At 45.5% G+C, this 24269-nt stretch overlaps 1 protein-coding gene across 1 annotated transcript in view; it reads right to left on the bottom strand.

Annotated features, from left to right (window-relative positions):
• Positions 1-24269, bottom strand: part of Shroom3 (shroom family member 3) — a 284818-nt gene that overhangs the window by 174110 nt on the left and 86439 nt on the right. Inside the window, exon 2 of the mRNA XM_052198634.1 lies at positions 10220-10374. Coding sequence (XP_052054594.1) covers positions 10220-10374 — 155 coding nt within the window. The remainder of the gene's footprint in view (positions 1-10219; positions 10375-24269) is intronic.

Genomic DNA, 24269 nt, shown 5'->3' on the forward strand with positions numbered 1-24269 from the left:
TCTCCGGAGAAGACTGTCTTTCTGTTGAAACCCCAATCCCCAAACAGGCCCTTTACAAGTAAGATCCCTCTACGTACAAAGGCTTATAGTTTTGCAAATCTGCTGTATTTTATTTATTAGCACTCAACAGTATAGTCTTAAAATATTTTTATGGCAGGATGGTAGTGGCGCACACCTCTGATCCCAGTACTTGAGAGGCAGAGGCAGGTGGACTGCTCTGAGTTTGAGGGCAGCCTGGTCTATCTACAGAGTGAGTTCCAGAACAGCCAGGGCTCCGTAGCCCTGTTTTCCAGAACAGAAAAAACTCAAAAAACAAAAACCCATACACACACACATACACACACACACACACACACACACACACACACTCTACCAAAGAAAGTCCTTATGGATACTGATTGCTTGTTACAATGAAGAAAAAATTTTCATATTCATGACCTATGTCATAGCACCTCAGTACTGAAGGTGTCATTGCTCTACCCCTCTATTGTAAGGAGAAATGTACAGAGATTACATTTATGACCAGACCCCAGCAGTGCTGAGATGGGAATCTATCTCTGAAGTCTTCCTCATACTGTTGACATTTTCACCTCGGATCCCTGGTGTCCCCTTGTTATACCATTTGGCCTGCAGACCTCTATTTATGAGACAGGAGGTCCTGAATCTCAGCTTCAAATTTTCTTGCTTTTAAAATAGGGAGGTTTTAGCTAGGTATGGAGGGACATTAGGGAAGCAGACATATCTCTGTGAGTTCAAGGCCAGCCTGGTCTACATAGTGAGTTCCAGGACAGCCAGGGCTCCGTAGAAAGCCAATAAGAAAGGAGTTTTGTTTCAGTTTCTTCCTTTGATGAACTCTTACTGCAGAGTGCTTTAAAAGACCAGTTTTGTTAATGGTTTGGATTTTAACTTTCCTCCCATCTCTCTGAAGGCTGGGTCCCAGTGCTTGGTCCATTTCAGGGGTAGTGTTTGTGAAGTGACTCATCTCATAAGTGGATTCATCCATGTGTGGATTCATAGTCAGGCATTTGGAGGTGATGGATCGGTTAAAAGGTGGGACCAAATCAAAGGAAATCGGCAATGGCTGTGAAGAAAGCCCTCTGGACTTGTTTTAATCTCTGTTTCTCTTTTGAGTTTTCTCTCCCTCTCCCTCTCCCTCTCTCTCCTCATGGCCATGAGAGGGGCCCCACCATCCCTTCTCCTCTATGATTCTGGGGCATGGTGGGGAATCAAATGACCTTAGCCTGAAACTCGAAAACCATGAAAATCAATCTCTCCTTTCTTTTTTCTTTCTTTCTTTTTTTTTTTTTTAATTTTTAATTTTTTGGTTTTTCAAGACAGGGTTTCTCTGTGTAGCCCTGGCTGTCCTGGAACATACTTTGTAGATCAGGCTGGCCTCGAACTCAGAAATCCACCTGCCTCTGCCTTCCAAGTTCTGGGATTAAAGGCCAATCTCTCCTTCTTTAAGTTAGTTTTCTCAGGTGTTTCGTCACAGTAATGAGAAGCTAACACACTGTGAATCACAGCAAGTTGCTTGAGAGGGTCAAGTGTATTTTCAGGGAGTGGAGTTGGGCTGGTGGGGAGTTGAGGCAGCCCTGTGAAGAATGTGTGGAGGGATGCAGTCTGATTTTCTCCCATAGACTACAACCAGTAGTTGGCCAAGAGACAGGTTCAACCAGCCCCCCTTTTATTATTAATAGTTAATAGAGTTAATTCTGTATCCATTAAGTCCAACTTCAACAACATAGGGCTCATTATAAGACATTTATTTCGAGAGCGTTGACTTGCAAATCTCGGGCAAGCTGCAATTTCAAAACTGGATCTAGAAATAAAAGGTCAAAGGGATCAGACACATGGAGGTAACAAATGTTTGAGCCGGTCATTCCAATCCAATAACGTCATCCTGCCCTTTATATGAAGAAGCGATTCTGGCCCGCAGAAATGTGGGATGGTCCCTCCAGAAGCATGTGGGCCCCAGAGCTGCAGAGAACTCGGTCTCATTTTTATAAGGAAGGAGGGAGCAGCTGCTGGAGCCAATCGGTTTTATTTCGGGGGTTGAGGTAAGAATTTAAGTCAGCAGAGTGTCCTAAGCTCCTTCGGGAAATTCAAAGTCAGAAGGAAATTTACAATCATTTACAATCATTTACATTCCTGTCCTAGATGAATGCAAAGTCAGGATTGTTTTGTTTTGTTTTTGGATTTCTGTCTTTTCGGGTTTGTTTTCTGGTTGCTTTTTCCATAGCACAAATCTATCGGCTACTGAAAAAGCAAGAGGTTCCTGCTAAGTCCCTATGCATCTTTGGATATAGTCCCTTAGTTTGTATTTTTAGATAGCCTGGTCTGGCCTGAATTTGCTATCCAGATCTGGCTGGTCTTGAACTCAGCCTTAGCCTCCACTTGCCAAGTGCTGGGATTAAAGGGGTGTGCCCCCCCAGCACTCCACCCCCCACCCCCCTCCCCAGTCTAAAACTCACACTGAGAGGGACACTTGAGCCTTCTTACTACACCAAGGAAATCACCCAGCCAGAGCTTTAGCCCTCCAGTCTCTCTCTAGTCTCTCTGTCTTCCCAGTGAAATATGAGAAAACCTTTCTAATGCATTATCAACTCAGGAAAAGCCTCTATTCAGCTTGAAGAGATATGGTGGGAGGGAAAAGATTCCAAATTGGCTTGGAGCCCATGCGTACAATCCCAGGATCTGGGAAGCTGGGGTAGGATTATCTTGAGTTCAAGGCCTACCTGTGCTACAAAAATGAGACTCTTCTCTCTCTCCCCCCCCCCCTCTCTTTGGTTTTTTGGATTTGGTTTTTTTGAGACAGGGTTTCTCTGTGTAGCCCTGGCTGTCCTGGAACCCACTCTGTAGACCAGGCTGGCCTCGAACTCAGAAATCTGCTTGCCTCTGCCTCCCAGAGTATGGGATTACAGGCATGTGCCACCACCGCCCAGCGAGACTCCTATCTCAAAAAACTAAGAAAATGGGGCTAGAGAGATGGCTCAGCGGTTAAGAGCACCAACTGCTCTTCTGAAGGTCCTGAGTTCAAATCCCAGCAACCACATGGTGGCTCACAACCATCTGTAACAAGATCTGACACCCTCTTCTGGAGTGTCTGAAGACAGCTACAGTGTATTTACATGTAATGAATGAATGAATGAATGAATAAATAAATAAATAAATAAATAAATAAATAAAGCTAAAAAAAAAAAAACCCTAAGAAAATAATGGTCTGTGGATGCACTACAGATGGGATGTGCTTACCTGGTGTGCCCAAGGGCTGACATGTGCAAGCCAGACAAGGTGACACAGGCTGTAATTCTAGCCCCAGGATGGGCAGGGAGGAAGATCAGACGGTCAAAGTCTTCCTTGGCTGTATATCGAGTGTCAGGCTAGCCTGGGCTACATGAGACCTTGTCTCAAAACAACAACAACAACAAAAACCTAATAGTTATATTGCACTTTGAAAAGGTGCACTGCACGGACGGCCACCGCCTGCCTTTAAGTTCTTTAGGTTCACTCCTTCCTCTGTGTTAAGAACTTCTTCCTGCTTACGTCCTACCTTGGCCAGGACTCTGGTTTGCACACTGTGATCTAGAGATTAAGGTGGACCTTCTCAAGGAGGGAATTTAACTTAACAAATACACACTTTATTTTCAGATGATCCTTGCTGATCACCATACTAAATACCATAGTCACACATTTCTGTGTTAAGCTGCACAGAGATTAAAAGATTTGCCCAAAATTCCACGGCTAGTACCTGACGCCCTCAGACCTCCAATCCAGACAGCCTCGGCTTGGCCATTGCCTGTACATTCTAACTCTCACTATCTATCAAAAGCATGAAACTGTGCTCGTTGTAGCAGCATATCTTTAAGCTCTGCATTTGGGAAGCAGAGGCTGGTGGATTTCTGTCAGTTCAAGGCCAGCCTGGTCTATACAGCAAGTTTCAGGATAGCCAGGGCTATAAAGTGAGATCCTGCTTCAAAAAAGTAAACAAACAAACAACACCAAAACCTCAGACAAAGCAGGTACTTAAATAAATAGATAAGATAAGATAAGATAAAAAGGGACAAAACAGTTACCATAAAAACCACTCAGAGGCTGGGCAGTGGCGGCGCATGCCAGTAATCCCAGTACTCTGGGAGGCAGAGGCAGGCGGATTTCTGAGTTCGAGGCCAGCCTGGTCTACAGAGTGAGTTCCAGGACAGCCAGGGCTATACAGAGAAATCCTGTCTCAAAACAAACAAACAAACAAACAAACAACCCCACTCAGTCTTTTCTTACACACTAAATATAAATTGCTTAACAAGTGTGTGTGTGTGTGTGTGTGCGTGCGCGCTCACCAAGTTTAAGAACTGAATACTAGAACTCAGTTAGGGATTCCCCTTCCTCCGCAGTTTGCAGAAATGCATTGCCACCTGCATGGACGGCTACGTGGACGCCTGGAACACCCAGTCCCGTGCCTACAACTCTCAACCGCAGCGGGAACGAGCCAACACGTGGCCGGGACCTGCGCCTCAGGACCCTGTGCTCATGGTCGGAACTGTTTTCCCTACCAGTGAGAGCGGCTCCTTCCAGCCGCCCCCAAGTCTGGCAGCATGGAGGGCTCGGGGATTGAGGCCTCTCTCCTGGGCTGCTGCGTCCTGCTCAGTCTCAGGTGAGAGTGAGGACCCGTTTGGGCACAGGGATCTGGCTGGCCTTATTGACCTGTGACCTCATGCAAGCAGACTAATAAATCACTGGTGGGGCAGGAAAAAAAAAGAACAGAATACTATTTGTCAAAAATAGTATCTTTTTTAAAAATGAAGTATATATGTGAATATATGTGCGTATATATGTGAATGTGTACATATTCAGGCTGTGCATATGTAAAGGTGCAGGCAGAGGTCAAAGGTTGACACTAGGAGCTGCTCTAGAGTGTGGAGGTCCTTCTACCGCTGTGTGCTGTGTGGGTTCTAAGGATGGAACTCAGATCTCCTGACGCGCACAGCCTCTTCAGTGCAGGCCATGGATTTTCCAGACCCATCCATCTTAATTTTTCTAGTCAAGAGTTCCTTGCCTGACCTGTTGGCCAGCAAGCCCCAGTCTCTGACTGTCCAGTTCCGGAAGGGGACTGAACCCACACTCGGATAGCACTGATGGATACATCACAGTCGTCATGTACAATTCAACCTTACAGGCCGGAGGTACAGATCACACTCTTAGTTCTCAGCACCTGTAACAGGCTCACAATGACCTGTAACTCAGCTCCAGAGGGTCTGATGCCCTCTTCTGGCCACTTGTATATTAAACATGACCTCCCCCACCCACCCACACACACACTTACACACATACGCATAAATATAATACAATATAAAGTAAACGATAAAGATAACTCTGTGGGGGGATTGTTTTAAAATATCTATTATTGTTATTCCTGTTTCTTTGAAACAGTGTCTCTATGTTGTCTTGGCTGTCCTGAACATTGCTATATAGACCAGGCTGGCTGCAAACTCACAGACATCCACCTCTGCTTCCCGAATGTTGGTCTTAAAGGCATGCGCCACCATACCTGGCAAACCTTATTTATTTTTTGTGTATGGATGTTTTGTTGCATGCATTTCTGTGCATTGTGTGCATGCCTGGTGCCTGAGGAGATAGGAAGAGGGTATTGGACTCCCTAGGACTGGAGTTACAGATAGCCGTGACCTGTCACATGGGTGCTGGAACATCAACCCAGACCCTCTGGAAGAGCAGCCAGTGCTCTTAACCACTAACTCACTTCTTTAGACCTATTTTTTTTTTAAGCATCTTGCATCAGATATAGTCATCAATTAAATCTGAAGATCTTTTCCTCTTATCTACCAGTTTCCTTCTGAAGGTCACCTGGTCCTCAGACAAGTATGTTACATGTCTGCCAAATAAAGCGTGTGTTGATTTCAGACAGGATTTGGAGTGCTGACTCTCACTGTGTGTCTTACTCAAATTAACAGGCTTTGTACGGGCTTTGGATCTTCGCATTCCATAAAGAATTCCCCTGCTGGGAGATGTTTACTTTCCTCTTGCAAGGCCTTTTTTAGTTTATCATATCACCCCTATCACCCCATTATCCACCACCAGCTTAGACTGTGGCCCACGCACAACCCAGCATTCTCTGCCCTTTTGCTCTAAGAAAGGCTAAGCTCCGCCCTCTTCATGGGTCAGCAGAAAAATCCCAAGATCTCTGACCCGAGGCTCACTGGGGACTTTGCATGTCTCTTGTCAAAGCAGCCTTTTGAGAAGGTATTTCTACTTCGGCCTGTTCTCAGTCATCCTGAAACTCACATACACACGGTTACTCTTGGCATTTGTATGTGGATACCCCGCAGGTGTTACACTCACCCACCCAGAATAACTTTAAAGGAGACAGGTAGAGGTGCAGGCCAGCGGGTGCATAAACTTTGACTATACAAGTTACTTGTCCTCTATAGACAGACACTATCAGTTACATTTCTAGAAAATCATATAACATTATTACTATTGTTAATAATAGTAGTAGTAGTAGGATTACTTATGAAGGAAAGCAAACTAATAAATGAATTATCACAAATCATTTTGTTAAAATTGAAAGAAACAATTGAAAGCCTGGCCTCTCAGGCTGATACCAGGACATGAAGGCTGGACTTCAGGATACGAAAGCAGCGGAGTCCAGCATGGGGGCTTGCAGTGGACCTGGAAGTATGGGAGGAAAACGCCCTTTCATGTCTCCTGCAGCCTGCCTGTGAGAGAAGTGAGGCAGGCACCTGTCTCTCTAACACTGAGAGTTTACCCTAAACATGGACACAAAATGGACGAGCGAGGGTGCATTCAACAGACACTCCAGAGACAAAATGTTCCCCACACCAACAGCAGGGAGAGCGAGACAGCCGGTAACCTGATCGATTTCATTAACATATCTAAAGAAGGAATGTGTCAGTCAGAAAGGGGATTTGGTGGTGAGGGATTGAAAAGGGAAAGGGGGACCAGGGCAGTGTGATTCCCTGGGGCCCAGAGGCGAAAGGCCTTGACATCCGATGGGCGGGCGAGCACAGCATCTGGCCTTCAGAATAGATGCCACCACACACATCAGCCCCTGCAGGCAGAGGTCACCCACTTCCCCTTCAGTATTTCTGTAGGGATGAAGTATATCGATTCCCAGCCGGTTAGAAGTGTCCATCTTAAAATGAATTAGCACATGGCCTTGGTGGTGAATGCCCAGTTGCTTCTGGGTTTATATAATGTGACTTTACACTCCTAAATCTTGCAAGCTCCAAGACATCCAGCACTAACTTTAGGCCTCTAAGCAGATCACAGGCCCCTAAACCATAATAAAGTCATGGAGGGAATGAAACAGGGGCTTCTGGATAAGCAGGCAGTCATATACATGGTCATACAACAGTCCACGTGACTCTCTAGCCCAGTTGAGAACCAACGGGATGGACTACTGCCCATATTCCATGCACATTAACTTTATCCACCACAGTCAGTATAATGCCCTTTTGAGGAAGGAAATAGTACTTGTGTCTTTTTGTTGTTGTTGTTTTTTGTTTTTTGGATTTGGTTTTTTGGAAACAGGGTTTCTCTGTATAGCCCTGGCTGTCCTGGAACTCACTCTGTAGACCATGCTGGCCTCAAACTCAGAAATCCACTGCCTCTGCCTCCCAGAGTGTTGGGGTTACAGGCGTGCACCACCACCGCTCGGCAGTACTTGTGTCTTATTGAATAATGAGGCGAATGAAGGGTAGAGGGTCACACAATCAGTCAGCAGCAAGGCCGGAGTTCAACCTTTTATGGCAAGTTCACCCCAACTGGCAAAGATTCTGCTAGAGATAACTCAAATGGCATGTCATGATTAGACAGCACATCTAGAAACCTGTAGGCTGACAACGTGGACGCTCTCCCTTTGGGCCGCCTATGACTAGAGTCCTGTCAGACACTTAAGGAGTGTGGATTCCGTGGTCACACTTCACCAGCACCACTGTTCTCAAGCTGGAAGTTCATACAAAGGTAATTTAAACCTTCAACTCTTTTCTAGAAGGAAGGAATGGGCCCCATTGTTCTTAGCCTTTCTATCCATCTGAAGACTCAGCCGCCATATTTGAAATGGCGGTGTGTTTCATTTAAACCTTTTTAAAAAACTTGATTACATTTATTTATGTATTTATGGTGCTGGCAGGCATGCATGCACAGCACAACATGCAGGAGGCCCAGAGGATCACCTGCAGAAGTCTATTGCCTACTTCAACACGTAGGCTGGTAGGCCCTAGAGATTAAAGTCAGGTTGTAAACCTTGGCTACAAGTGCCTTTACCCACTGAGCCGCCTCAGAGGCACTTAGATCTTGACCTAGCAAAACATGCTTATGTCTAGAGAGTTAGACAATAATAATATAAGTAGTAGACGCTTGTCTTGTTCCCATGTAGACTATACTGTTTACTCTTTCCAATCACCTTGTAAAATACGCTGCCCCCACCAACATTAGTAACATAACTAATAAGAGTTGTTTAGCAGTGGTGTTGGGAATGTAGCTCTGGAGTAGAGTGCGCTCTTAACGTGAGTGAAGACTAGATTCAACTCTCAGCACTCTCTCCTAAGAAACTGTAGATATTCAAGATGGGTGATGTAATGATCTGATATAGGGATGCATTATGTAATGATCGATCAAAACTAATCAAATTAATCAGTGGACACACTACCAAACACAATTACCCTTGCATCATGTGTGTGTACTGGGTGCATCCAGGCACGCATGTGGTAAAGATACTTAAGAGTTACCCTGGCAAATTATAAATACATAACACAGTATCAGTAATAATAGTCACCAGGCTACAGAGCATATTCTGAGAACGTACTTGTCTTGGTTGCTTGGTTGCTTTTTGGAGACGAAGTCCTGTTGACCCAGGTTGGCCTTCAATTTGCTCTATAGCCAGGCTGCCCTCAAACTTACAGAACTTCCTCCTCCCAACCATAGGGCACAGGTTTCACCACAACTGGCCTCTTCCACCTTCTAACGGAAGTGTGTGCTCTTTAACCAATATCCCTGCATTTTTCTTAGGCCCCTCCCAGCTTCTACCTCTAGGGATTCTTTTCATTATGTGGAAAACATTACGTTCTCTAGTTTTGTTTATGTTGCAAATGGTATAATATCCTTCCTTGTGGTGCTCTATAATATTTCATATGTGTGTGTGTGGCATGTTATATGATTTACACATATGAGCTTGTATACATACATACACCTTTTCTTTATCCACTTCTCATTTGGTGGACACAGATTATTTTCGTTCTCTCTTTCATTTTGCTTTGTTTTTCGAGATGGAGTTTCTCTGTGTAGCACTGGCTGCCCTGGAACTCACTCTGTAGACCAGGCTGGCCTTGAACTCAGAAATCTGCCTGCTTCTGCCTCCCAAGTGCTGGGACTAAAGGCTTGTACCACCACTGCCCGGCCACAGATTATTTTCATATCTTGACATAAAGTGGGTATTTTAATCCTCATGTAAAGATGAAGAAACTATATTGAGATGCTGTCTATAAAACATTTGCACTGGAGAGATGCTTAATGGTTAAGAGCACTTGATGCTCTTGCAGAGGTTGTCTGGTGGGTTGTTGGCTCACAACCATCAGACCAACTGTGGAACTCCAGTTCCAGAGACTCCAACGCCCTCTTCTGGCCTTCTTGGGCACTGTGTGCACATGGTGCACCTATATGCACACAGACAAAACTCATACAAGCACACACACATACCTAAAAATAAAATAATTAATTAACTTAAAATATTGAAAGCAAGTCTTTACCCCCAAAAGGACCCATCACTCCTAAGATGACCAAACAAGAAGGATCCACCAGCCTTTTAGCCCCAAGTTGTAGGCATGGCTAAGAAAATGTCACCTAAATTAGCTCTAAGTCTATCACTTTAGGACCAGAACACAGGGCTGCTTAGAGCTCCGGCCACACCAGAGATGTGTTGGTATTCATCAAACCTAAAATTTAGAAAGGACAGTGAAGCTCCTGTGTAACAAGCCAATGCTAACTCTGAAAAGCAGGGAGGGTTTCAGAAGAGAGACAGACAGCATCTGCTTCCTGTCCTGTACCACGACATGGGCAAGAAGAAAGACAAAGAAAAGCCTGCATAAAGTCAACACCTCCCCCACTAAGACAGCATTAAAGATAAGTTACACACCATGTCAGGCCGGGCAGGGAGGTGACACTGAGGTGTTAGAAGGGACCCACTTACCTGCGCACCACCAGCCGGAGGGTCTTGTAGGACCCTTTCACCAGGGAGACAGCCTCCCTCCTGGAACTGCTCAGCGCCACCTCATTGATGTGGATGACCTCGTCCCCAGCTTGCAGTCCGGAGCTCACCGAGTCAGCTTTCCCCCCTTCTTCAATCTGCTCAGAGAGACAAGAGAGAGCAACAGTGACCTTGTATCCAGTCTGGACCGAATCCTTTGTCCTGAGCCTGGACGGATGCAGAACGAATCCTTTGTCCTGAGCCTGGACGGATGCAGAACGGATGCAGAACGTAGCAGACCAGCTGCCACCACACCCCTTTCACCCGGCCAAAGTGTAATCTTTAAGAAGTAAAGGGCTGGTCTCTCTTCCCCATATGCTCCAGTACCTGTAACTCTGCCCACACAGGGTGTTCACAAACATTAGCTGAGTGGATGAACACAGTTCTGGAGACCACTATCCCAGGGCCCCCTGGATACCCCCTTCCCTCTCCAAAGCCACTTGGAGCTTCTATTTATTCCTTTAGAAATTGAGGTGGTTTTTGTGGTTGTTGTTTCAACAGAGTCTCATGTAGCCCAGGCTGGCCTTTAATCTGCTATGTAACACAACAATGATCTTGAACTTGGGACCCTCTGGATTCCACTTCCTGAGTGCTGGGATCCATGAGTATTGACAACCACTCTCAGTATATACCCAAACTGAGATATACAACCTCAGCCAGGTTGATTTGTTTTCTATAACTCTCTTTCTACCTTTTGGTTCAAATTATAGCCCACTGGATAAGCAAAGTGGTATAAACAATGGGATAGAATTCAGTAAGAAAAGACACAGAAGTGTCAAGAAGGCAGTCTAAAAAAAGCTACATATTCTAGTTATATGACATTCTGGAAAGGGAAAAGCCACAGAGATGGTGGAAGATCTGTGTTCACCAGAGTTAGTGGAGATAGCACAGAAGCCTTCTGGGTAAATGAGACTATTTTGTGTAACTCTGTGATGGTGGACTTTGGGTGATGGGGTGGTTTGACTATGCTTGGCCCATGGACTCACACTAATAGGAGGTGTGGCCTTGTTGGAATAGGTGTGGCCTTGTTTGACTAGATGGCCTTGTTGGAGTGGGTGTGGCCTTGTTGGAGTAGGTGTGGCCTTGTTGGAGTAGGTGTGGCCTTGTTGGAGTAGGTGTGGCCTTGTTGGAGTAGGTGTGGCCTTGGAGGAGGTGTGGCCTTGTTGGAGTGGGCGTGGCCTTGCTGGAGTGGGTGTGGCCTTGTTGGAGGAGGTGTGGCCTTGTTGGAGGAGGTGTGGCCTTGGAGGAGGTGTATCGCTTTGGAGGTGGGCTTTGAGACTCTCTTCCTAGCTGCCTGGAAGACTAGACTTCTCCTGTCTGCCTTTGGATAAAGATGCAGAACTCTCAGCTCCTTCTCCAGCGCCATGGCTGACTGGATGCTATCATGCTTCCTGCCATGATGATAATGGACTGAATCTCTGAAACCGTAAGCCAGCCCCAATTAAATGTTTTCCTTTATAAGAGCTGCCTTGGTCATGACGTCTCTTCACGGCAATGGAAACCCTGAGACGGGTAAGAAAGGAGTAAATCAGTGGATGGAGCAGGAGGCTAGGCACGTGCAGGTCAGGAGGCACATGGGCAGAACGGTACTTAGTTTCAGACTTTAAACTGTTCTATACATAGTATATCTTAAAATTATTTTAAAAGCCAGGTGGTGGTGGCAGACACATTTAATTCCAAAACTTGGAGACAGAGGCAGGCGAATTTCTCAGTCCAAGGCCAGTCTGGTCTACAAAATGAATTCTGCAACAGCCAGGACTACACAGAAAAGCCCTGTGTCAAAACAATAAAATAAATACATTTTAAGTTCTGGATGGCTCGTGGTTAAGAACTCTTGCTCCACTGGGCGGTGGTAGCGCATGCCTTTAATCCCAGCACTTGGGAGGCAGAGGCAGGCAGATTTCTGAGTTAGAGGTCTACAGAGTGAGTTCCAGGACAGGTAGGGCTACACAGAGAAACCCTGTCTCAAAAAACCACACACACACATACACACACACACACACACACAGAGAGAGAGAGAGAGAGAGAGAGAGAGAGAGAGAGAGAGAGAGAGAGAAAAGAAAAAATAACTCTTGCTCCAAAATCAATGCTCTGACTCTGGATGCCAGTACTCAAGTAACAAGCCGGCTCTTCCCACGATGCCTGTAACCCCAGTTTCAAAGCAGTCAGAGACAATCTCTGAGAATTGCTGGAAAACTGTAAGCCGAGTTTAGGGAGAGACACCTCGTCAAAGGGAAAAAACTGGAGAGAGATAGAAGATGCCTGATGTTAGCTTCTTGTCTCTGTGCTTGTGTGTGTGTGTGCATGTGCGTGAGTGTGCATGTGTTTGAATATTCTCTCTTTCATACACACACACACACACACACACACTAAAATAAGAACATCTATTTTGTTCCTTCGTTTGTTTGTTTTTGAGACAGGGTTTCCTGTGTAGCTCTGGCTGTCACGGAACTCACACTGTAGACCAGGCTCACAGAGCTCTGCCTGCCTCTGCCACCTGAGTGCTGGGATTAAAAGGCTGCACCACCGCGCCAGGCTGAACTTCTGTTTTGTCAGTTAGACTGACAGGTGGAGGACGAACACAAGCGTGAGGCCATTGATCAGGTCCATGGCACTGTGAGCAGGACTCAGACCATGCGTTTTGGGAGCAAGCAGAGAGAAACATTGCGTGGTCCAGCACCGGAGTGCATGGTCCAGCACCGGAGTGCATGGTCCAGCACAGGAGTGCGTGGTCCAGCACCGGAGTGCGTGGTCCAGCACCGGAGTGCGTGGTCCAGCACCGGAGTGCGTGGTCCAGCACCGGAGTGCGTGGTCCAGCACCGGAGTGCATGGACCAGTCCAGCACCGGAGTGCATGGTCCAGCACCGGAGTGTGTGGTCCAGCACCAGCGTGCATGGTCCAGCACAGGCTATCGTTCATGATAAAGCGATGCAAAGAAGGAAGCAAAACAAACTCAAAAGCTAGGAAACAAAACCTGAACAAAAACAAAGAGGGCCGGGCTTTCCCTCTGTCGTAGTTACTCTGAAGGACCGGACCGCTTCCATAATCAAAGGCCTCCAACAGACCTTAAGACCCATAAAACAGAGCAAATAGCGATTTATGTTGCCTCCATGTTTAGAACATAAAGTTGTAGATTTGGGCCTTACCCACTTCCTTTTTGAACAACAAAAATGGCATATGCTAAAATCAGTGTTTTAATTGGTTTGCTAGTAAACGCTTACATATTTATTATATCGTTAGAGAGAGTACAAATCACGCACAAAGGCCTAAAAGTTCCCGCCTTGCTCGCCCGTATCGCTCTGGCTCTGAAGAAGTCACTGCAACTCAGAGCTGCGAATTTTATGTGTTTAAAAAAAATATATTTAGCAAAAATGCTATTCCATTTTACACTCCTCGTCAAGCTTTATGGAGAGGACTTACGATCCTGAGTCACACACATAAACTCTGAGAGAGCTAAGTTTTCTGTTCTCTAAGTTTCTGGCTGTTCTATGCTGTGCACAGGCAAGGCGGAGCAGGGAGACCCGCCCTGAGAACCACAAACCGCAGGTGGGAATCATTGTTCATAAGTCTTATGGCGTGAAGACACTGCCATTCAGCATAGCCCGTCACACTGCTGCAGGACACTGCAGGACACTGGAGGGCGGAGAAGCCACATGCTGCATTTAGTCCTCTTGCATTGATGGCCTTTTCTGCCTCCTAAACTTCCCTGTCAGCCTGGATGCCTAGTGCTCTGCTTGCATACTGAAGGGCCTGTGTCAGCTGTTAGGTTTCCCTCCTACCCGGATCGCTCTCCTCTCTCAGCTGCACTGTGGAGAAAAAGCCACAAGTAGAAAAAGCCACAGTAGACCACACTGATAACAGCAGAAGCCGGACGGTGGTGGCGCACGCCTCCAATCCCAGCACTTGGGAGGCAGAGGCAGGTGGATTTCTGGGTTCGAGGCCAGCCTGGTCTACAGAGTGAGTTCCAGGACAGCCAGGGCTACACAGAGAAACCCTGTCTCAGAAAAAAAAAAAAAAAAAAACAAAAACAAAAACCAAAAACCAAAACCAAACAAACCAAAAAACACCCCCAGCAGAGTCAGAGATTATATGGCCTATTTCTTAGTAGCTATGTGCCTTTGAACGAGTGACTCAGCCTCTCCATGCCTCAGTTTCCCCATCTAAATGATAAACATTTACCACATGTATAGTGGGAATTAAATGAGCTCATGCTAGCCAAGGGCTAAAATAGTGTCTGGCGCACAGCGCACACTCAGGAAAGTTTGAATTCAGTTAGGACCCATTGTTTCGGGCCAAGCTAAAGTTCCATCTCTTCCAAAGCTGTCCAGACTGCTCACCAATATCCACCCCAATTCTTTCACCTCTGTATTCGCCCATGAAGACAGTCTGTCAGGTTGAGATTGTAGCTTAGTAGCAGAGCTCTGGTCCTGCATACAAAAGGCCCTGGCTCGTGTGCCCAGCACCAAAGAGAAGAGCAGCAAAAGCAATGTCCCCCCACCCCAACCCCCCTTTTCAGAGACCCAATGAACAAAATAATATAGAAACACAATGTGACATTCAAATAATCTACTTCCTTACCCAACTTTAACACAATGCTGTATTCCCCACATGATTGCTCAGCAAAGTCATTAATATCTTGTCTGTTACCCGTCCATAGGCTCCCCTTCCCCTGCTTGAACTGTGAGCCCTTTGAAGACAGGACTCAATCATGACCTAATTACTCCATCTGTAATTAGGTCAAAATGTAGGACTTCCTACAGAGAAAGCACAGCTGTGCCGCCGTAACAGAATACTGAGCAAGTAGATAAGAGATGAAGGTCCAGTAATGAACACGATCAGGCTCTTCCCAACACAGCTTGTGGACCCGAGTTCTGACCACATGACTCACTGGCACTTTGAACGAAACGAACCCTAGAAAACGGCCAGCGGTGTACACGAAGATGGATATCAAGTTATAGAATCAACGGCAGATGAACAGATCAAGACTATCCGGGCCACGCGCACAATGGAGTGTCGTCAGCCATGAAGAAGCACAGGATTGTGTCATTCTTCAGGGAACCGGAGACTCTCCTGTTCCAAGTGCACAAAGATGAATATCACACACTTTTTCTCATGTGGGGAATCTCAGGTTGGTTTCTTTTTTTTTTTTAAGTGGCTATTTTGGAAGACAAGGGAGACGAATGGGGCATGAAGAGAGGCCAGAGAGGGTAACAGAGGCTGAATATGGTCCAAGTACACTACACACATGTGAAAATAATAGAAAACACAGGAGCCAGGGGATGCTTCAACCTGTAACCTGTCACTCAGAAAGCTGAGTCAGGAGGACCACACCAAGTCCGGTGCCAACCTGGGCATCCATCGGTATATACAGACACTGCCAAAAGTCCGTGACAACCAAACATACTTTTATTTCCTATAAGTTAAAAAAGGAGAAGGAGGAGGACATTCATTGTAGAGTTCCCCCCATGTACAGCATGACTGAGATGAAAACAAGCATGAGGGAGAACAGTTGGGCCGTGACCCAGAGGACGAAGCTATATTCCGAGACTCTCCCCTCCCCACTTTCTATACTTACAGAGTTCCCCAGAAACTCTTCACTTTTTACTACACTTTTAGATTTAAATTGCTTACTTTTTATTGTTTTTTTAACTTAAAAAAACTAATTAATTTATTTATTGACACAAGTTTTAACTAAATAGCTCTATCTGGCCTAGAATTTGATAGATAGCCCGTGCTGGCCTGGAACTCACAGAAATCCACCTGTATCTGTCTCATTAGTGCTAGGATTACCACCACACTCCAGTATTTATACTGTTTAATGTCTTGTGGTGCTGGGGCTCAAACCTACACAACACTGTTAGGCAAGGACTGTTTTAATTCCATCCTTAGTCCAATATGTTTACATTAATATTTTTTAATTTTAAAGATTTATTTATTTTATGTATATGAATACACTGTCACTCTCTTCAAACACACCAGAAGAGGACATCAGATGTCATTACAGATGATTGTGAGCCACCATGTGGAAGAGCAGCAGCCAGTGCTCTTAACTGCTGAGCCATCTCTCCAGCCCCATACTTTTTAATTTTAATTTAATTTTTGAGATGAAATCTCACATATCTCAGGATGTCCTCAGAGTCACTATGCAGCCAAGGGTGATACTGAACTTCTGATCTTCCCACCCCTTTTCCACCAGTGCTAGGATTGTACCACATTGCCAGTTTGTGTGGTGTTGGCAATCAAACTCACAGCTTCATGAATGCTAGACAAGCACTCTACCAACTGAGCTATAGACCCCAGATGCTTACGTTAACTTGTTTTTAAATTTTAGATTTATTGTATTACTTTATATGCATCAACATTTTGCCTGTGTCTTGGGGTTTCATTGTTGTGAAGGGATCTCAGTGACCAAGGCAACTCTTTTTAAAGATTTCTTTCTTTTTTTTTTAAAGATGTATTTATTTTATTTACATGAGTACACTGTCGCTGTCTTCAGATACACCAGAAGAGGACATCAGATCTCATTACAGATGGTTGTGAGCCACTATGTGGTTGCTGGGAATTGAACTCAGGACCTCGGGAAGAGCAGTTAGTGCTCTTAACCAACTGCTGAGCCATCTCTCCAGCCCCCAGGGCAATTCTTCTAAAGGAAACCATTTAACTGGTTTAGTCTATCATCATCATGGTGGGACGCTTGGCAGCATCCAGGCAGACTTGATGCTGGAGGAGCCAAGAGTCCTACACTGTGATAGAAGGCAGCAAGGAGGAGACTGGATTCCACAGTGGGCGGGGCTTGAGTATAGGAGACCTCAAAGCCCACCCACACAATGACACACCTCCTCCAATAAGGCCACACCTACTAATAGCATCACTCCCCAGGGGCCAAGCTTTCAGACACTTGAGTCTATAGGGACCAAACCTATTCAAACCAGCATACCCTGAATATATATGTATGTGTATATGTACATTATATGCATCCCTGATGCTGGAGATGTCAGACGTTCTCAGATTCCCTGAGACTGGAGTTACAGACCATTGTGGGTCACCATGTGGGTGCTGGGATCAAACTCGGGAGTCCTCAAAATAACAAGTGCTCTTAACCTCTGAGCCAATACTCCAACCCCGGCCCCCACATGCTTACTTTTAAAAAGTTAATTAATATTAATTTATGAAACTGGAGAAGCGGAGGCTGAGATACTGAGATAATGCTTTGAAATGGTACATCTTTGTAAAATACTAGTTGGGCACCACTTGCACTCATGTGCTTTTGTTTTGCGTTGCTGGGAGTGAACCAGAGGCTCACGCCCTGTTACTAGGTTACGCCCCCAGCATCTACTTCCTGCTTCGATTCTCCAGCATCACCACACGTGAGTCATGTTATCTTAGGGTTTTAATTTTCTCCAGAGATACTTTCAGGTCTTTGCTTCAACATGACGCTTTTAGGATCCCTTGGCTTTGTGTTCCTCCTCTACAACAGGGCTTTCTTATCGACCCAACAGACCCCGTCCATCTCTACCCGCCCCTCCTATGAGCAGCTCCTGCCCACCTTTTTTTTTTTTTTTTTTGGTTTTGGTTTTTCAATACAGGGTTTCTCTGTGTAGCCCTGACGGTTCTGGAACTCACTCTGTAGCCCAGGCTGGCCTCGAACTCAGAAATCCACCTGCCTCTGCCTCCCAAGTGCTGGGATTAAAGGCGTGCGCCACCACTGCCCTGGCTGCTCCTGCCTATCTTGAGACAAGCTTTTTTTTCTCCATCTTTCTCACCATGCCCCATTTCCAGAACTAAACTCCTGAGGTCAGAAGCTTAAGAAAGAGAGGGGGGGGAAGATTTATCCATCCACCCATCCCACACATGTTTTTGAGCATCTGACGTTCCCAGGCAATCTCCTAGACCCAGAAAATAACTGGAATCCTCTCCTCTTTCCTGGAGTTTACATCCTAGCATATTTTTAGTATAGTTCACCTCTTTGTCCGTAACTAAAAATGCTGGTTCCAGAGAGGCAGCCTGGTTAAAAATGAGGCTGGATTTTTTTCTTATCTTAAGGGCACTTTAACTGATCCTTGTAAGCAACTCTCCCTGGAAGGTCAGGCAATTTCCAGGGAAGGGAGGAGGACTCTGGGATGCCTGCTTGGTGCCTGGATCTACCCAGGACAGTATCCCAAAACGGGAGTCTCACCCAAAAGGCCTACCCTGGTCTTTGAATGAAGCTAGTTTTACTATGTAAGAGCCCATATCTACCATATTTCAGCCATTTAGGGAAAATAAAGGTTACTGTTTCCTCTGATAATGCCTTAGGCCACCCATGGCGGCTCCCCACTCACAGCGGACAGCCCTTCCCCTGCCTATTCATTTGATAGCTCAATGTCAGATGACAAAATGTTTACTGATGGTTTGGTAATTAACATGATTGCCAAGCAAGTTGAAGCAACTGACTGGAACTAAGCTCTGACTATTGATTGTATCAATATTGTCTCTGTTTATCATAACAGATGATAAATTGAACTGTTGAGACAAACTGATAGCAGCTAAGTCAGTATGCATGCATGCACGTGTGTGTGTGTGTGTGTGTGTGTGTGTCTGTCTGTCTGTCTGTCTGTCTGTGTATGGATTCCTGGGCAGCAGTGCTGGCGCTGGAGGAGGCTACAGGCATCAGACTCCCCCTGAGGCTGGGGTTACAAGCACTGTGAGCCATGTGACATGGGTGCTGGGAACTAAACTCTAATCCTCTGGAAGAACAACCCATAGCTGGAACCTCTGAGCCATCTGCCCAATCCCTGAAAGCTCATGTGATGATTGACAGTATCTAAAATCATTGCCATGACTTCAACAAGAGGATATTTACAATCATCTTGAACTGGTCATCAGAGAGAATATTTGTGCTGTAGTAGTAGCCCATGTAGTGCTGACGCCGTCCGTCGTGATTCATGGGGGTGGGGGAGGAGCTTATTATTCTAACCTTTGGGCTGACACATCGACAGCTAACAAGGTCACTGGCGCTCTTCATCCAGTTTCACTGCACAGAATTTACTTACTCCAGGAATGTGACTGTCAACAGGTTAAAGAGCTTCAGATAACACCAGGCTATGCTGACTAGGAAACCCCTAAGCCAGCAAAGGAGGTGAAGATGCATGCGTTGGAGCCCACAACACAAATGCGCTTTTCTCTCCCCTGAACTCCTAAGTTTATCCACACCTACAGAAATTAGTTGAATTGATTTTAATCTTTTTGTTAAAGATTTATTTATTTCATGTATGTGTTACTGTCTTCAGACACAGAAGAAGAGGCCATCGGATCCACATTACAGATGGTTATGAGACACCATGTGGTTGCTGGGAATTGAACTCAGGGCTCTGGAAGAGCAGTCAGTGCTCTTAACTGCGGAGTCATCCCTCCAGCCCAATTTTAATCATTTTTAAATGGCATTTTGTTTGTGTGCGCATGTGGGGTGGAAGACGTGTGTCAGAGGGATTTCGGAGTCAGTTCCCTCCTTGTGGTGGAATATAGTACAGTCTCACTTCAGGGCTCTATCTGATGTTAGCTTATTCTGGAAGCTTTATGCCCAGGTGGCCATCTGACTTTATCATTATGTTCAAGCTAGAAGAGGAATTCCATAGCTACCCCTTTACAACCAGAGATTGTACCCAAGGCCTTGCACCTGCTACTCAAGTGCCTTACCACTGAGCTACACTACCAGCCACACTTCTCTAAGTCTTCATCTTCCTTCCCAACTGCATTGTCTCCTTAGCACTTTATCCATGACCAGCTCTTAATATGTATACACATTTTATACATTTATTCACATAAGCAGGTATGTAGGTAGGACATAGTGTGTGTGGAAATCAGACAACCATTTATAGGAACCAGCTCTTCCCTTCTACCATGTGGGATTAAGGGCAAGCACCTTTCTTCACCTGTTAATCATCTCATCAGCCCCATGACCTATAGTTTTTCTTGTGTGTTTTACTTATCACCTGTCTCTCACTCGAATGTCAGTCTAGAAGTCTGACTGATGCCTGTCTTAATTTGTTCCCAGCATGCAGAACAATCCAGGAACCAACATCAGTGCCCAGTATTTATCATCTAGATAAGCAACAAGTCATTGTCATAGCAACCAGGTGTTGGATGCCTCATATTTCAATATCGGTACTATTGCAACGGGACTGTAAAGTCAGTATACGCACTTGGTTTATAATAAATTCTCAGCTACAGAACAGAACACAGACGCTCAGAGGGTGAAACAGCTTGTGCATGGACAGGAGGAAGAGGAAAGAGCTGGGGTGGAATTCCAGACAGACTCCAGTCTGCTGCCTCTGAGAACCCTCAAGACCTTTGTCCCAGACTAATACTTCTTCACTTGTCAGTCTAATCCCTCAAGTGCCCACGAAACCTGACACTCTACATTTCTGAGTCCTGATCCTTCTCTTTCAGGAATCCTAAGAACTGGAAACCGATTACATAAGCGTATAGGTTTAACAGCAGCCACAGATCATCCATGAGAAAACGTGCTGGCAGCCACTGCCACAGCGGGAGGGAGGTGGCTACGCAAACAAGAACTCATAACACCTTCTGCTTAATCTCATCTCTATACAGGGCATAATCAGAATCCAGCTCCTCCCTCAGAGGGCAGTCACACCTGAATTTCATTGCTATGTGGTGTCTAAACTTGAGGGATTCCTTTCCTTTTCCTCACAACTCTTTCCTGCAATATTGGCATGGTGGGACTCCAGGGAGGGAAGGGTAGTTCAGTACAGCTGTAGTTCATGCAGTGTAGTTCAAGCAGTGTTTGCTGCTTTCTTGGTGACTTGAGAACAAGTGTATCCTCTGTTAAGAGCAATAACTGTATTAAAGTGATAAGCAAAATACCAAAGATTAAAAAGATAAAGGATGTTGTGTTTGGAAAATTAAGTCCCCACCCCTCATGGGTACATGTGTTTAAACACACAGTCCCTTGTGGCACTTTTAGGAGGTGGGGTCTCACTTGAGGAAGTGTGTTGCTGGGGGTGGATCTTCCGGTTTTAAAGCCCAGCACTACTTCCTGTAAGCTCTCTGCTTCCTGACTAAGTAACTAGTCACTTTACCGACTTGCTGCCCCCCTTCCCCAACTTGAGGAGTATGCCTAAGGACTGATAAACTTTTTCAGTCCTTCAACTGCTTCTCCACAGGTATTTGGTCATGATAATAAGCAAAGTTATATATATATATATTATTTGATAGATAAAAAAAATAAAGAACCTTTCGAATGCTCTGAATGTTACATTCTGTTCTCTGGGAATCATCGTTACTCATAATCCACTGGATGTTCTTGGGTTTGAACTGCACATGAGGTGTGGACAATGAAACAAAGTTCTTTCCAAAATCTATACCTGGCTCTCACATTCTATGAAATTAAACAGTCTTTTGAGGGACCCAGAAGTAACTGCTGGGCCATAAACAAACAGAAACGGTTCTGTGAACTGAACGGTGTAACAACGGTCCTGCCGTGATGCCCCCCCATTACCTACCTGCCTCTCTCCCAATGATGCATCGCCAGGATTCTTCCATTGAGGATTCCTCCTCTGGGTCATTCAGTGGGATGTCTCGTGGGTTAGGATGCCTGGGATTCATGAATCCTACGCTCTAATCCCAACTTTGTCCTTCCATTACAAGACCCTGTATGGGCCTCTCATCTATAAATCACGCATAATGTCTGTCTATACTATGGGACAGACTTACACACAGAAATGTGTGCCTCACACTATCGGATGCTACAGCTTTCTTTAGATGGGAATACAAGTGTACTGCTTAGTATGTGTGAGGGTTTGAAAAAGAACGGCTTCCATAGGTCATAGATCTGCATGGTTGGCCACCACAACAGGGAGGGGCACTATTTGAAAGGATTAGGAGGTGTGGCCTTGTTGAAGGAAGTGTGTCATTGGTGGTGGGCTTTGAGGTTTCAAAAGCCCACACCAAGCCCAGAGTCTTCCTCTCTTGGCCAGTGGATTAGGATGTAGCTCTGTGTTATTTCTCTAGTACCCCATCTGCCTGTGTTTCTCACCATGATAATGAACTAAACTTCCTACACTGTAAGTCAGCCCTCAATTAAATACTTTCTAAGAGTTCACCTTGGTCAGCGTGTCTTTTCGCAGCAATAGAACACTGACTAACATCGTATGAAGGATCATGTAAAAACTTGCTTTTTGTTATTTTTTTTTAAGGTAAGAGGTGTATTAATCTCTCCTAAGTTTAATGGCCTAGATGGGAGGCAGCAGAATGGGGAAGAGGCAACATGGCGGGTAAAAACTAGACACTCTGGGTTTGGACAAGCACAGGATGGACTCCCCTCCCTATATTGGATGATGTGCATCTTTCCTGAACATGCATTTCTTTACATTATACAGGACCACAGGACAAATGACACTAAAGTTGTGTGAGGGTCGTGTGAGGAAAGTCATAGGAAGGTCTTTCCTAGGGCAAAGGTTCCTGAGGCACGCATCCTTCATGGACTGCACGATCCCGTTCAGTCAGCTTTATGCTTCTTTGACCATCCGCATCACAAGACTGTAATGTCAGCCTCTGGAGCGGTCCAGGGAGGGGCTGATGCAGAGGGCAGAGGTTATTCTCCTAAAGTTCTAGACTAAATGCTAACCTGATTTATAAAGGCACAGGAGGGAGACAGCTTCACTGTCAGAAAAAGTTTTGGTTTCCCAGAAGGTCCCAGGATGTGAGGTCACTCAGCACCACCCACATGGAGGCCCTGACAGAGCCGCAGCCTCTGAAAACCCAGCAAGGCTGAAGTCCTTGACTCTCTGCTCACTAAGAGGAAAGGTCTGATGGCAAGGGTAGACAATGGCCAAGCTTCACCAGGGCAACCATGCCCACTCGCTTTCCTCACCTCAAGAAAAGTGCCCAGACTGTGGTGGCGCTCCCGGTGGTGGTGGCACACGCCTGTAATCCCAGCAGTCTGGGAGGCAGAGGCAGGTGGGTTTCTGAGTTTGAAGCCAGCCTGGTCTACAGAGTGAGTTCCAGGATAGCCAGGGCTATACAGGGAAACCCTGTCTCGAAAAAAACAAATCCAAAAAACCAAAAAAAGAAAGGAAAGGAAAAGAAAAGAAAAGAAAAGAAAAGAAAAGAAAAGAAAAGAAAAGAAAAGAAAAGAAAAGAAAAGAAAAGAAAAGTGCCCAGACTCCAGTTTCTCCAAGGTGGGGTTGATTCCAATAAAACCAGTTTGGGGTAATTAGAAAGTTGAGCAGTCTGTATTCACCTCCATTTGTTTATTTATCCTTCTCAGCTTACAATGGAGTTGAGGCACTCCTTGGCAACACACAAGAACAGAGGAAGCAGCCCAGGGAATGAAAACATAATAAAAGAAGCATCAAGGATATGCACTGTGGGTGGGAGATTTTCACTCCCCACCTGAGTGTTCATTATTCAGGTGCTGTAGTGGCTATTCCTGGTTGTCAACTTGACTATATCTGGAATGAACTACAGTCTAGAATTGGAAGGCTCACCTATGATCCTAATTTGGAGGCTCAGAGATATAAGTTTCTGACCTGGATCTTGGCATGGAGACCTTGAAGCATAGTGGCTAAGACAAGGAGATCTCCGAGTTCAAGATCATTTGGGATTAAAGGCACTGATGCACACACCTTTAATCTGGGCCACACCCTCTGCTGGAGACCCACATGCCAATAATCTGGGCCACACCCTCTGTTGGAGATATATAAGGACATTGGAAGAAGGAAGATACTCTCTTACTCTTCGTTGCCTGCTTGCCTCGTGGGACTGAGAAACTGCTAGATCCTTGGACTTCCATCCACAGCTGCTGCTGACCATTGTTGGGGAGTTGGACTATAGACTGTAAATCATCGACAAATTACCTAACTATATAAAGACTATCCATACGTTCTGTGACTCTAGAGAACCCAAACTAATACAGAAGTTGGTACCAGGAGTGGTTCTAGAAGAGCAGAAGTATAAGGATGAATGTTTCAAAATTTTGGAGTTGGTTGGTTGA

Source organism: Apodemus sylvaticus, chromosome 11, assembly GCF_947179515.1.
Source record: "Apodemus sylvaticus chromosome 11, mApoSyl1.1, whole genome shotgun sequence".
Taxonomy (NCBI): domain Eukaryota; kingdom Metazoa; phylum Chordata; class Mammalia; order Rodentia; family Muridae; genus Apodemus; species Apodemus sylvaticus.